The sequence below is a fragment of the Salmo salar genome, chromosome ssa14 (assembly GCF_905237065.1).
Source record: "Salmo salar chromosome ssa14, Ssal_v3.1, whole genome shotgun sequence".
Taxonomy (NCBI): Eukaryota; Metazoa; Chordata; class Actinopteri; order Salmoniformes; family Salmonidae; genus Salmo; species Salmo salar.
This window is the reverse complement of record NC_059455.1, coordinates 91,301,445-91,316,505: the sequence shown is the minus strand read 5'-3', so window position 1 is coordinate 91,316,505 and position 15,061 is coordinate 91,301,445. Positions and strand designations below refer to the sequence as shown.

The 15,061-nt window shown below is 43.9% G+C and overlaps 1 protein-coding gene across 4 annotated transcripts in view; it reads right to left on the bottom strand.

The window, feature by feature from the left end:
- Nucleotides 1–14,103, bottom strand: part of LOC106570616 (sorting nexin-13) — a 70,062-nt gene extending 55,959 nt beyond the window's left edge. Inside the window, exons 1-2 of one of the 4 annotated variants that reach the window (XM_045694954.1) lie at nucleotides 14,075–14,103; nucleotides 13,837–13,963 (exon numbers count right to left, since the gene is read on the bottom strand). In XM_045694954.1, coding sequence (XP_045550910.1) covers nucleotides 13,837–13,956 — 120 coding nt within the window. In that variant the 5' untranslated portion in view covers nucleotides 13,957–13,963; nucleotides 14,075–14,103. Of the gene's footprint in view, nucleotides 1–3,957; nucleotides 4,260–4,843; nucleotides 5,028–13,836; nucleotides 14,016–14,074 lie in introns of those variants that run through there. The other 3 variants (XM_045694955.1, XM_045694957.1, XM_045694956.1) reach the window with 3 other exon arrangements.
- Between the last annotated feature and the right edge of the window lie 958 nt (nucleotides 14,104–15,061).

Here is a 15,061-nt window from a genome sequence, read left to right as displayed (position 1 = left end):
TATCCTTTACCCCTACCTACAGTATACTGCTGTTACTGTCTATTATCTAGTCACTTTACCCCTACCTACAGTATACTGCTGTTACTGTCTATTATCTATCCTTTACCCCTACCTATATGTACATACTGCATCTACCTCCATTACCTCTTACCCCTGCACATCGACTCAGGACTGGTAGTCTACCACCTGTTGTTTACGAAGCATGTGACCAAATGGGATTTGATTATATGCCTCGAGTTGGACCCAGGTCACTGAAACAGTGACTTGTTAAGAGGGTTTGAGAAACAGAAAAGGCCTGTAACAGGGTTGTGATATCTGGCCCAACACCATGCTCTCCCTCTTCCATAACAGCCCTGATTAACTGGAGACAACGCGCCACAGTCGGCCACAGCCTTACCTTACCTAGAGAGGTCATATATAGACCTGCTAGTAATCAGAGTGTTACATATTAGCACTTACTGAGTACACGCAGATACAATCTCACAGCAGAGAGATGTTACGTCGGAGAGGGACTTTATCAGCAGATATAACTAGATTAGATGAGGCCCACCACACTAGGCAGTAGGGATGTAGCGGTACAGTGGGCCCACGGTTCAGTATGCATCACGGTTTGTGTGCCACGGTACGGTTTCTTTATATTTAATAAATGTGTGCGCTTGTATGACTCTCATACAGGGGAAGAGTTAACACATAGCTCTTCATCTCCCAGACCAGTACATAGTGAACCGTCACAGAGCGGTAGCTTCCAGTACATAGTGAACCGTCACAGAGCGGTAGCTTCCAGTACATAGTGAACCGTCACAGAGAGGTAGCTTCCAGTACATAGTGAACCGTCACAGAGCGGTAGCTTCCAGTACATAGTGAACCGTCACAGAGCGGTAGCTTCCAGTACATAGTGAACCGTCACAGAGCGGTAGCTTCCAGTACATAGTGAACCGTCACAGAGAGGAAGCTTTGAGTTGCTCTGGAGGTCCAACTGTCAGTGGAGAGAGCTAGATAGGGTGTCTGTGTCAATTCCTTTTTAATTTCTCTCCGTGATGTTTCATAGAGTTTGGGAATTACTTCGCTGCTGAAATGTGTGCGGCAGGGGACATTGTAACGTGGCAAAAAAAAGAAAAAAATCATCAGGTGATGAAATCCCGAGTCAGTAACCACCGAATAGGGCTGAAAATCTTTGGCTATGAATACTCCCACTGCTTTCGTTTGTCACAATGTTGTTGTTGAAAGCAGCAGCGAGAGGTTGTTGTTGTGCTCCAGCTCCACTTGCAAGGGATACGGCCGAGTGATGGCCACGTAAATGACATGTTAGAAGTGTTTCCACTGGAGTAGCTGACAGCGGCAAAGCAATGCTTGCAGATTGTACTTTGTTTGTTTACTGTCTTCTTACCCTCGTCACTGTATTGAACGCTGTTCCCACACAGCGGATTTCAAAGACGGCGGTGCTTCTTCAAATTTGCTCGTCTCTGCCTCGCTAGCGCTCGCCATGGTCACGTTGGAGCTGAGAGAATATTTATTTTTAGTTTCCCCGATCTTCATGTGACCCCTTTAGGGAGGTTTCCAACTGAGATGTCATCGCAAATCTTCCATTGGTTGTTTAAAGGGAGGGGGTTGTGGTCACTGTGGATGCAACATTTTGAGACATTTCTGTGGAGTAAAGTTTGTCAGACCTCAGGAGCTCCCTAACGGCCACAAGCTGAGCATCTGGATCTCTGGATCTGAATGTACAACGTGTGTGTAATCTGCAGCGCAATAAGAACGTTTTGGAAATTCTAGGAAAATGACAGGCATACCGTAATTCCGCGGTTCACGTGTGCCTATTGAACCGTAGGGGGAGTACCGAACGGTTCGATAGCATACTGTGTACCGTTGCACCCCTACTAGGCAGAGAGCTACACACCAAAGGCCTCCAACACAGGAAGGGCCTTGATACCAGGGTAAAACTGTCACGTATTGACCTGGTAGACCCCAGAGAACTGTTTAGGGGCCTACATAGTGACTTTAACTACATTACTGGTAGATAGTGCAACACACCACCGTGCTCAACTACGGCATCTAAACCAGTTTTCTAAACATTACGGATGCAAAACACTGCGGGTTCAGACGATATAGAAATGCACTGAGTAGTGCTGCTGAGATAACAATTCCCCATCCACGGACATGCAATCACACCTGATCTATACAATACATATCTATTTTGGACTTGACACTGGTCTGATATATCCCTATTTCAAGGGGGGGAAAATGGAGCTGGACAGAAACTCTGACTTACCACCTTCAAAAGCCTGATGATAACTGTAGCTACTTTGCATGTAGCGAGCTAGAGAGCTAGAATAAACATTGTTTAAGGGTTACAAAAGTACAGGAATACACAACATGCACAGCCCACACAACATGCACAGCCCACACAACATGCACAGCCCACACAGCCCACACAACATACACAGCCCACACAACATGCACAGCCCACACAACATGCACAGCCCACACAACATGCACAGCCCACACAGCCCACACAACATACACAGCCCACACAACATACACAGCCCACACAACATACACAGCCCACACAACATACACAGCCCACACAACATACACAGCCCACACAACATACACAGCCCACACAACATACATAGCCCACACACTAGACCAGTAGTGACAGTTCCAGTTGTAAGCCAGATAATGATTAGGCAGAGAGACTAAACGTCATCCATTATCACCAAAATGTAGCTGGCCAACATATATATGGATGTCTACACAGCCCAGGGCAGAGTAGTAATAAGTAGCTAGCTAGCCAAACATGTCATATCAGAACCATTGAATTAAATACTAGCTAGCAATTAACTACTTAGCTCTCGAAAACTCTTCTCTGTTGGGTTTCAGCAGTTAGCCTCGCCCACGGTTGGCTGCGTGTGAACTACAATTCCGATGAGGCGTTTTAGAAACGTCAATAATTGTCGCTAGAGAAATGGTTTTTTGAAACATATGCCGATATGCAGTGTTTCTGCTGCAGTCATTTATTTAACTGTGGTGCTGCGACTGTCAAAATCATTGTAGCCACATATGAAACATGACAACAACAACAACAAAAAATCTGTCGAGGCGCACTGTCAGATGTTAAAACAGTCCAAATGTACTTTTCCTCTGCAAAACAAAATGAGTAATGAATAAAACAAATCAGACAAGCCCATAGTTGAATAGTTCATCCATTTACGCTCATCTGCTGTGTTTTATGTGAGAAATATTCCTCTCGAGGCACATTGAAGTTGCCATAGTGAAGGAAACCTGCATTCTGACAGGCAGTCAACGCACAGCAATTATTGCCATCGAGGAGGAAAACAGACGTTTTAAAGGCCATTGTTAAAAAAAAAAGAATATAAAAAAAAAAGTAAAAATTTTCCAACTCCTAAATATGCACAAACTGCACCATTTTAAACCCAGAGTTTTTAGCAGCATTATGGTTAAGCAGTTACGACTCAGCAATTCACAGTGAGTGCATATGAGAGAGTGGGTGTTCAGGGGCAGAACGACAGATTTTTACCTTGTCAGCTCGGGGATTTGAACTTGCAACCTTTCGGTTACTAGTCCAATGCTCTAACCACTAGGCTTCCCTGCCGCCCCATCAGTTGGGCTACAGGTGATAATGCTTATTGCTAATAGCATACCTGATGATATGAGCCCTGCATAGTCTATATGCATAGTCCAAAATGTACAAATTATTTAAACAAATAACTGTACCAATTTGTTATAGGGCTCATTTCTGGAGGTGGATATCATATTTTAGATGGTAGCATCATTTTATTTTCATTCAATTTGGAGTAGAAAGACACCTGAAGTGAGATTCTCAGTCCTTCTACATAACCCCCACCCCCTATGACTTTTGCCTCCCACTGCTGCACATTTTTCCAGAGGAATCACTGCTGATATGACCATCAAAAAAAAATATATATATACACTTACTGTAGCAGTTTTGCACAGATCCATACTCTGCGTGTGCCTCCAGTTGATGAACTACACTTCCTGCCCAGTTATGCTTACAGAGATGTTCAGAGCACGCTAGACAGCTTATTAACACAGGTGGCCGCCTCTGTCTTCCGTTGTGGGAACACTAACCCTACCCCTATAAAAAAAAGTTTAAAAAAGGTGTGTAGTAATTTAACCTGTTTTTGTTTATTTCTCCCTGATGTTAAAGATCTGTTCCTATGTTTCCAAAACCGTACAGCAAGAGATGCGTTTTAATGTTCAGATCGAGTGTCAGGATTCCCCCGGACTATAGTCCAGTAGGGCTAAAGGTAGTTGGTGATGTGGTCAGTGATACACTTTGCTTCTTGAAAGTCCAATATCTTCAAAACTTGACTGCTGACATGCAAAACATTTCGGGACTGTATCAACAGTGGACTAACGAAGAAAAAACATCCCTAAATATAGTTTGAGTGGAGTTCCCCTTTAACTAGTTAACTAGCAGGTGAAGATATATATTGCCAGGAAGCAAATAGGGCAACAGACATCGATTCTCACCTGAGCTAAAGATATTCTCTTAGCAACGTCGTTACAACTCATGTGATCGCATAACGTTGGTTATTTAACCTAGCCAACAAGCTAATTCCAGCACAGTGTTGTCACTAAGGATAACTTCAGCTCATCGTATTAGCTGTCTAATTCTGGAATGACAAACACCGAGTTAGCAAAGAGGCTTTTTCAAAACAGACAAGCCTGTCTGTGCTTGTCTTCCTGTTTACCTGTGATCCGATGCTAAACGGTTAGCTAGCTATGTGGCTATCTAGCTGTCACTGCCCAGCGCAGAAAACAAACCTATAGACACGCCTTAGAGCGAGTATAAACTTACCTCTGCAAACATAGTTTACAATGTTGTGGGTGTCGAGGCTTGTGCTAATCCCGCCACATTGCACGAGTCGTAACTATATGGTTTAAAAACGGTTGTATCGCCACTCTCCGTAGTCTCTTCGGAGAGACGCCATGTTGCAGCTTCATACGTCTCAGCACCCCGTTTCTCGACGTCGCTCTCTGATTGGTTGATTTTTTTTTTTCATGACGCATCCAACACACCGGTGAGTGGCAATGTGGTTTCATTCTACAATCTATTACTTTTTCAACTGTAACTCAGACAAAAACTTTCTCTGAAACACTCAAACACATAGTCGACATTTATGATGTTGTAATAAATGTGCAACGTTATCTTCGATTATTGCTACTGTTGTGCAGATAGCCTGCCCTACAAAGTTATTGCTTGATGGACTGCTGGTGTTGGACCAGGTCTCTCTTGAAAATGTGATTTTATCTGAGAAAAACCTGTATAAATAAAGGTTAAATACAAATAAAATACACAACAGCTATATGAAAATGTAGCATAGCCTACCTCTCAACATAAAATCAAGTAGCAAAGAACTATCAAATGCACGATTGACCAGTGGTTGACAACTTACCATCTAACCTAGACACACACACAAAGAGAGAGAGAGAGAGAGAGAGAGAGAGAGAGAGAAAGCGAGAGAGAGCGGCACAGAGACACAAGACAAGGAACATACAATTCAACATCCCAATTAGGATCTTCACTTATAGAACCCATTGACGTTTATGGTTGTGAGGCATGGGGTCCGCTCACCAACCAAGAATTCACAAAACGGGACAAACACCCAATTCCGCACAACCTTCCTCGTGTACAACATAAAACATCAAAGAATGCACGCAGAGCAGAATTAGGATGATACCCACTAATTATCAACATCCAGAAAATAGCCGTTAACTTCTACAACAAGAAAAGGAAATCAGTGAAGAACAAACACCATTGTAAATACAACCCATATTTATGTTTATTTGTTTTCCCTTTTGTACTTCAACTATTTGCACATTGTTACAACACTGTACATACTATAACATTTGGAATGTCTTCATTCTTTTGAAACTTTTGTGAGTGTAATGTTTACTGTTAATTTATGATTGTTTATTTCACTTTTGTTTATTATCTATTTCACTTGCTTCAGCAATGTAAACATATGTTTCCCATGTTAATAAACCCCTTTGAATTGACATTGAATTAAGAGAGAGAGAGAGAGAGAGCCTCCAGATTAGACCGGGCCCAGTCTATTACCCCACACCAGACCACCAACTCTACCAGACCAGAGAGACAGCCCCCTGGCCCAGACCTGGCCCCCCTCCATGGGGCCCAACAGCAGGACCAGCGCAGCTGTGCGGAGGCCCTAAGAGGACAGGAGAATTCTATAGGATTGAGTGAGATAACACATCTCCTCCAGTACATCCAGTACATGAGACGGCCACACCTGCCTATACCTACACCCCAGGCTCTTTCTCACACACACCTCACACTCACACACGCGCACGCACCTGGGGCGGCAGGGTAGCCTGGTGGTTAGAGTGTTGTACTAGTAACCGAAAGGTTGCAAGATCAAATCCCCGAGCTGACAACAAATCTGTCGTTCTGGCCGTCATTGAAAATAAGAATTTGTTCTTATCTGACCTGCCTAGTTAAATAAAGGTGAAATAAATAACACACACACACACACACAAATTTCAAATCATATTTGTCACATGTGCTGAATACAACAGGTGTAGACCTTACAGTGAAACGCTTACTTACAAGCCCTTAACCAACAATGCAATTCAAGAAATAGAGTTAATAAAATATTTACTAAATAAACTAAAGTTAAAAAAAATCGAATCAATCAAAAAGTAACACAATACATTTACATAACAATAACGAGGCTTTATACAGGGTGTTACGGTACAGAGTCAATGTGGAGGCTCTACACAGGGTGTTACGGTACAGAGTCAATGTGGAGGCTATACACAGGGGGTACCAGTACTGAGTCAATGTGGAGGCTATATACAGGGGGTACTGGTACTGAGTCAATGTGGAGGCTATATACAGGGGGTACTGGTACTGAGTCAATGTGGAGGCTATATACAGGGGGTACCGGTACAGAGTCAATGTGGAGGCTATATACAGGGGGTACCGGTACAGAGTCAATGTGGAGGCTATATACAGGGGGTACCGGTACAGAGTCAATGTGGAGGCTATATACAGGGGGTACCGGTACAGAGTCAATGTGGAGGCTATATACAGGGGGTACCGGTACAGAGTCAATGTGGAGGCTATATACATGGGGTACCGGTACCGTGTCAATGTGTGGGGCTACAGGTTAGTCGAGGTAATTTGCAAAGTGACTATGCATAGATAATAAACAGCGAGTAGAAGCAGTGTCAAAACAAAAGGGGGGTCAATGTAAATAGTCCAGGTGGCCATTTGATTAGCTGTTCAGCAGTCTTATGGCTTGGAGGTAGAAGCTGTTAAGGAGCCTTTTGGTCCTAGACTTGGCACTCCGGTACTGCTTGCCGTGCGATAGTAGAGAGGACAGTCTATGACTTGGGTGACTGGAGTCTCTGACCATTTTTTGTCACACATAACTATTGCACTAAACGTGAGCAAAAGCGAAGAAATGTTTGCTGTTATCCATTGTTCTTAACAACTTAGCAGTTAATAGTTACTGCATTTTTATACAGTGTTATTCTCTCTTCTTGCAACATGAAATCACTATCAGTTAACATGTGGAACATTCAGGGCCTAGACTCATCAACCTATCAGTTAACATGTGGAACATTCAGGGCCTAAACTCATCAACCTTTGGACTGAAGAGTTTAGCACTGGAGTTCAACACACATCTTAAAGATGTTGATGTCATCATTCTGCAGGAGACATGGTATAAGGCAGACACTCACTGTCACACAGGCTACAGAGGTAATCATGCCATCAAAGAAACACAGCTCTGTCAATAGAAGCAGAGACTCTGGAGGATTGATCATTTGATACAAATCCGAACTACAAAATCTAATTGATCCCCTCAAAATTGGTAAATATCGTATTTGGTTGAATCTGAAAAAATAACTTTTACTGACAGAAAAATGTGTTCCTTTGCGCAATATACAGTGCATTCGGAAAGTATTCAGACCTCTTCACTTGTTCCATATTTTGCTACATTACAGCCTTATTCTAAAATGGATTAAATAAAACATTTCCCTCATAAATCTACACACAATACTCCATAATGACAAAGCAAAAACTGTTTTTTAGAGATTTTCGCAAAATTTTATAAAAAGAAAAATCAGAAATAACTTACTTGCATACAGTACCAGTCAAAAGTTTGGACAAACCTACTCTACATTGTAGAATAATAATAGTGAATACCTAAATTCAATTGATTGGACATGATTTAAAAGGCACACACCTGTCTATATAAAGTCCCACAGTTGACAGTGCATGTCAGAGAAAAAACCAAACCATGAGGTCAAAGGAATTGTCCGTAGAGCTCCGAGACAGGATTGTGTCGAGGCACAGATCTGGGGAAGGGTACCGAAAAAAATTCTGCAACATTGAAAGTCCCCAAGAACACAGTGGCCTCCATTATTCTTAAATGGAAGAAGCTTGGAACCATCAAGACTCCTCCTAGACCTGGGGGAGAAGGGCCTTGGTCAGGGTGGTGACCAAGAACCCGATGGTCACTCTGACAGAGCTCCAGAGTTCCTCTGTCGAGATGGGAGAACCTTCCAGAAGGACAACCATCTCTGCAGCACTCCACCAATCAGGCCTTTATGGTAGAGTGGCCTGACGGAAGCCACTCCTCAGTAAAAGGTACATAACAGCCCTCTTGGAGTTTGCCAGAAGGCACCTAAAGGACTCAGACCATGAGAAATAAGATTCTCTGGTCTGATGAAACCAATATGGAACTCTTTGGCCTGAATGCCAAGTGTCACATCTGGAGGAAACCTGGCACCATCCCTACGGTGAAGTATGGCGGTGGCAGCATCATGCTGTGGGGATGTTTTTCAGCAGCAGGGACTGGGAGACTAGTCAGGATCGAGGGAAAGATGAATGGAGCAAAGTACAGAGAGATCTTTGAAGCAAACCTGCTCCAGAGCCATCAGGACCTCAGACTGGAGCGAAGGTTCACCTTCCAACAGGGAACGACCCTAAGCACACAGCCAAGACAATGCAGGAGTGGCTTCGGGACACATCTCTGAATATCCTTGAGGGTCCCAGCCAACCTGACAGAGCTTGAGAAGATCTGCAGAGAAGAATTTGAGAAACTCCCCAAATACAGGTGTGCCAAGCTTGTAGCTTCATACCCAATAAGACTCGAGGCTGTAATCACTGCCAAAGGTGCCTCAGCAAAGTACTGAGTAAAGGGTCTGAAAACGTATGTACATGTGATATTTATGCCCGCTGACGAACCATCGAACAGGCAAAGCATCAATAAAGGACTAAGATCGAATCATACTACACCGGCTCCGACGATCGTCGGATGTGGCAAGGCTTAAAAACTATTACAGACTACAAAGGGAAGCACAGCTGCGAGCTGCCCAGTGACACAAGCCTACCAGACGAGCTAAATAACTTCTATGCTCGCTTCGTGGCAAGTAACACTGAAACATGCATGAGAGCATCAACTGTTCCGGACGACTGTTTGATCACGCTCTCCGCAGCCAATGTGGGTAAGGCCAACTGGCAAGTGTCTTCACTGACATTTTCAACCTCTCCCTGTCTGTGTCTGTAATAACAACATGTTTCAAGCAGACCACCATAGTCCCTGTGCCCAACAACACTAAGGTAACCTGTCTAAATGACTATCACCACGTAGCACTCACATCTGTAGCCATGAAGTGCTTTGAAAGGCTGGTCATGGCTCACATCAACACCATTATCCCAGAAACCCTAGACCCACTCCAATTTGCATACCGCACCAATAGATCCACAGATGATGCAATCTCTATTGCAGTCCACACTGCCCTTTCACACCTGAACAAAAGGAACACCTATGTGAGAATGCTGTTCATTGACTACAGCTCAGTGTTCAACACCATAGTGCCCTCTAAGCTCATCACTAAGCTAAGGCCCCTGGGACTAAACACCTACCTCTGCAACTGGATCCTGGACTTCCTGACAGGCCACCCCCAGGTGGTGAGGGAAGGTAACAACACATCCGCCATGCTGATCCTCAATACAGGGGCCCCTCAGGGGTGTGTGCTTAGTCCCCCTCCTGTACTCCCTGTTTACTCATGATTGCATGGCCAGGCACCATCATTAAGTTTGCTGATGACAAAACAGTGGTAGACCTGATCACCGACAAAGATGAGACAGCCTATAGGGAGGAGGTCAGAGACCTGACCATGTGGTCAACAACCTCTCCCTCAACGTGATCAAGACAAAGGAGATGATTGTGGACTACAGGAAAAGGCGGACTGAGTATGCTCCCATTCTCATCGATGGGGCTGCACTGGAGCAGATTGAGAGCTTCAAGTTCCTTGGTGTCCACATCACCAACAAACTAACATGGTCCAAACACACCAAGACAGTCGTGAAGAGGGCACGACAAAACCTATTCCCCCTCAGGAGGCTGAAAAGATTTGTCATGGGTCCTCAGATCCTCAAAAGGTTTTACAGCTGCACCATCGAGAGCATCCTGACGGGTTGCATCACTGCCTGGTATGGCAATTGCTCGGCCTATGACCACAAGGTACTACAGAGGGTAGTGCGTACGGCCCAGTACTTCACCGGGACCAAGCTTCCTGCCATCCAGGACCTCTATACCAGGCGGTGTCAGAAGGCCCTAAAAATGGCCAAAGACTCCAGCCACCCCAGTCATAGACTGTTCTCTCTGCTACTATACGGCAAGCGGTAACGGAGCACCAAGTCTACGTCCAAGAGGCTTCTAAACAGCTTCTACCCCCAAGCCATAAGACTCCTGAACAACTAATCAAATGGCTACCCAGACTATTTGCATTGCCCCCCCCCCCATGTTCTCTGTTGTTATCATCTATGCATAGTCTAATAACTCTACCTACATGTACATATGACCTCAATTACCTCGACATCGGTGCTCCCGCACATTGACTCTGTACCGGTACCCCCTGTATTGTTATTGTTATTTACTGCTGCTCTTTAATTATTTGTTACTCTTATCTCTTACTTTATTTTTTTTTCTTGTAACTAAAAAAAATATTGTTGGTATTTTCTTAAAACTGCATTGGTGGTTAAGGGCTTGTAAGTTAGCATTTCACTGTAAAGTCTACACCTGTTGTATTGTGCATGTGACAAATTTAAATTTGATTTGATTTCAGTTTATAATTATTTTTTTTACCTGTTTTTGCTTTGTCATTATGGGGTATTGTGTGTAGATCGATGAGGGGAAAAAATGATTTAATCCATTTTAGAATAAGGCTTTAACGTAACAAAATGTGGAAAAAGTCAACTTTCTGTATTCTTCCAGAACACACTGTATATTCTCCCTTCAGAATCCCCATGTTACTCAGAGGAGATCTTCCCCACCCTTGAGGAAGAGACGTGCCATTTCCAGACCCAGGGAAATGTGCTCATCTGTGGGGACACAAATGCGCACACAGGAACACTACCTGATCTAACGACCACACGAGGTTTCTAACTGCCTTCATCTCCCCCATAGAAACAACAGCGACAGCACCATCAACCAAACCGGATAGGATCTGTTACGGCTCTGTCGAAGCCTGGGTCTGTATTTTGTCAATGGTAGGTTACAGGGACTCTTTGGGGAGATTCAACTATTGCTCACCTCTAGGCCACAGCACAGTCAATGTATGATTACAGACATTGACCCTTTCTCTCTCAGCTCATTCACTGTCAAGGCAGACATGGAAACAACAACACATTCACAGCCCAGTAAGCTGTACAACATGAGGGGACTCTTTTCTTTGCTCAGCTCCTGGTATTGCAGGGCTTGGTAATGATATGAGAAGGGGTCAATGTATTTTAGATGTTTCCAAAACTGAATTGCCATTTTTGTAGTTTTTATTATTAGTGGATATTGGCCTAATTCTGCCCAGCATGCATTGTTTGTAGTTTTCCTCTCGACAAGTAGGAACCTCAACCAGCTGGTCCTGGGACTGAGTTCACAAACCTGTTCTACTAACACACTGAAGCCTCAGGACCCTCATCCAGCTGGTCCTGGGACTGAGTTCACAAACCTGTTCTACTAACACACTGAAGCCTCAGGACCCTCATCCAGCTGGTCCTGGGACTGAGTTCACAAACCTGTTCTACTAACACACTGAAGCCTCAGGACCCTCATCCAGCTGGTCCTGGGACTGAGTTCACAAACCTGTTCTACTAACACACTGAAGCCTCAGGACCCTCATCCAGCTGGTCCTGAGTTCACAAACCTGTTCTAACACACTGAAGCCTCAGGACCCTCATCCAGCTGGTCCTGGGACTGAGTTCACAAACCTGTTCTACTAACACACTGAAGCCTCAGGACTCTCATCCAGCTGGTCCTGGGACTGAGTTCACAAACCTGTTCTACTAACACACTGAAGGCTCAGGACCCTCATCCAGCTGGTCCTGGGACTGAGTTCACAAACCTGTTCTGCTAACACACTGAAGCCTCAGGACCCTCATCCAGCTGGTCCTGAGTTCACAAACCTGTTCTACTAACACACTGAAGCCTCAGGACCAGAACATCCAATCAATCAGATCAAAACAAATTACAACACAGTCAAAACAAAACTACATTACTTATAGGGAAACACAAGCACAAAGCAAAATGCAGTGCTATCTGGCCCTAAATCGACAGTACATCATGGCAAACTATTAGACCATGGTTACTGATCAAAACCTTAGAAAAACCTTGACAAAGTACAGGCTCAGTGAGCACAGCCTTGTCATTGTAACGTCTGTCTTCATAAATGGACCAAGGCGCAGCAGGTATGTGAATATTCATATTTAATTACCCAACAAAAGGAGTAAAGCATCCACAATAAACACGACAGCAGCAACAGTTTGCAGGCTAATAAACGCAGTGCAAAACAACCACCCACAACCCCAAAGAAAAACACACACACCTATATAGGACTTCCAATCAAAGGCAACTATACACACCTGCCTTCAATTGGAAGTCCCAATCATCAACCCAACATTTAACAAACACAAACCAACTGCCACATCCTGACCAAGACTAACACAATTACGCCCTCTGCAGGTCAGGACGTGACAGTCATTGAGAAGGGTAGACACAGGAAAATCTGGCTCCCTGTAGAGGAAAGGCTGTGCAACCACTGCACAACAGCAGAACCTGAGACAGAAAATATAAAACAATCAGAGTGCCGTTTCCCCAAATTTGAAACCCTTATTCAAGGTTTCAAAGATCTCTCTGAGGACAGGCTACCCGTCCTGCTGGGGGAGGACACAGAGAGCTGTGGGTTGGCAGCGCACTACATTGCTGCCTGCAATAAGATGAGGGACAGTGTCTGACAGACCAATCAACCTGCACATGTCCTCTATGCCACTGTTATTGTTATTGTCCATTGTATGGTTATTTTGACCCTTAATTATTGTTGTTACTGATTGTCCTGTTGACAATCTTGATTATTATTATTGTTATTATGTTAATATTTTAAAGTAATCACTTAATTCCAAAGTACACTTTGGAAATATGTACCTACATTATTACATCATGCCAATAAAGCAATTTGAATTGAAAAAAATTCAGAGAGAGAGTCACATGATTGACCAATGACTGAACATTAACCACCTAGATTCATTATTCAGGGACCCACTGACAACCTGGCTATACCTTACACTCTGTATGCTGGCATGAAGGAGAGAGAGAGAGTGAGAGACAGATAGAGAGAGAAAGATAGAGATGGTATGCAGGGAGGGAGGGAAGGAAGAAAGAAGGGATGTGAGAGAACTGGAGACAGAAGTAGATAGAGAAAGAGTGAAAGGGGAGCCTGGAAAGAGGAGCGAGTTACAGAGATAATAGAGCGGAGGATGCCTACCTCTCTCCAGATGGGCAGTGCCCCAGCAGGGTCACACAGCAGACAGGGGTAGAGATTAATATAGTCCCAGGCTCTGCTGCCAGCTCCAGGGAGGTAGGCCACAGTCACCAGGTCACCCATACTTTCACTGCAAAGGTCCCAAATGTTCCCTCATATTAACCGTGTGTGTGTGTGTGTGTGTGTGTGTGTGTGTGTGTGTGTGTGTGTGTGTGTGTGTGTGTGTGTGTGTGTGTCTAACCTGATAGGACGGGTGATGAGTAGAGGTGACAGAGGAGAGGAATGCTGCAGAGTGTCTTTTGCATGGCTAAAGACTGACTAGTTATTCAATCGCTCTCTCTCTCTCTCTCCCTCACACACACACACACACACACACACACACACACACACTACACACACACACACACACACACACACACACACACACACACACACACACACACACACACACACACACACTACACACACACACACACTACACACACCTGCTGCTCACACTGCATCATGAGATTCAGTAAACTTTGCACCTCTTGTCTGTTTTATGGCTGTTGGTTACGAGGAAGAGGAAACAGTGGTTGATCTCACATATGTTTAGTTATTTACTCAGTTAGGATACAATATGTCTTTTATCTTTACTCAAATATGATATATTAGACACTAGGAAGTGGCCCGGGCTCACCCCGGATAGGAATACCACAAACCTTTATGGAAACTTCTGCAACCGCAAGACAACCTCAGGACAATGTTAGGACAACCTCAGGACAATGTTAGGACAACCTCAGGACAATGTTAGGACAACCTCAGGACAATCTCAGGACAATGTTAGGACAACCTCAGGACAATCTCAGGACAATGTTAGGACAACCTCAGGACAATGTTAGGACAACCTCAGGACAATGTTAGGACAACCTAGATAACATACTGAATTTCGCCTTTACTACTATAGCCCATAGAAACCCATTGAATAACACATTCAAAAATGGCAAAAAATACAGTCAAAAAATAAATAATATGGAATAAGGTTTCGAAGTGTCTGTCCTAAGAAATCTCAGGAAATATATATAGATTTTTTTGACACATTTAACACAAAACTAAACTCAGCAAAAAAATAAACGGCCCTTTTTCAGGACCCTGTCTTTCAAAGATAATTAGCAAAAATCCAAATAACTTCACAGATCTTCATTGTGAAGGGTTTAAACACCGTTTCCCATGCTTGTTCAATGAACCA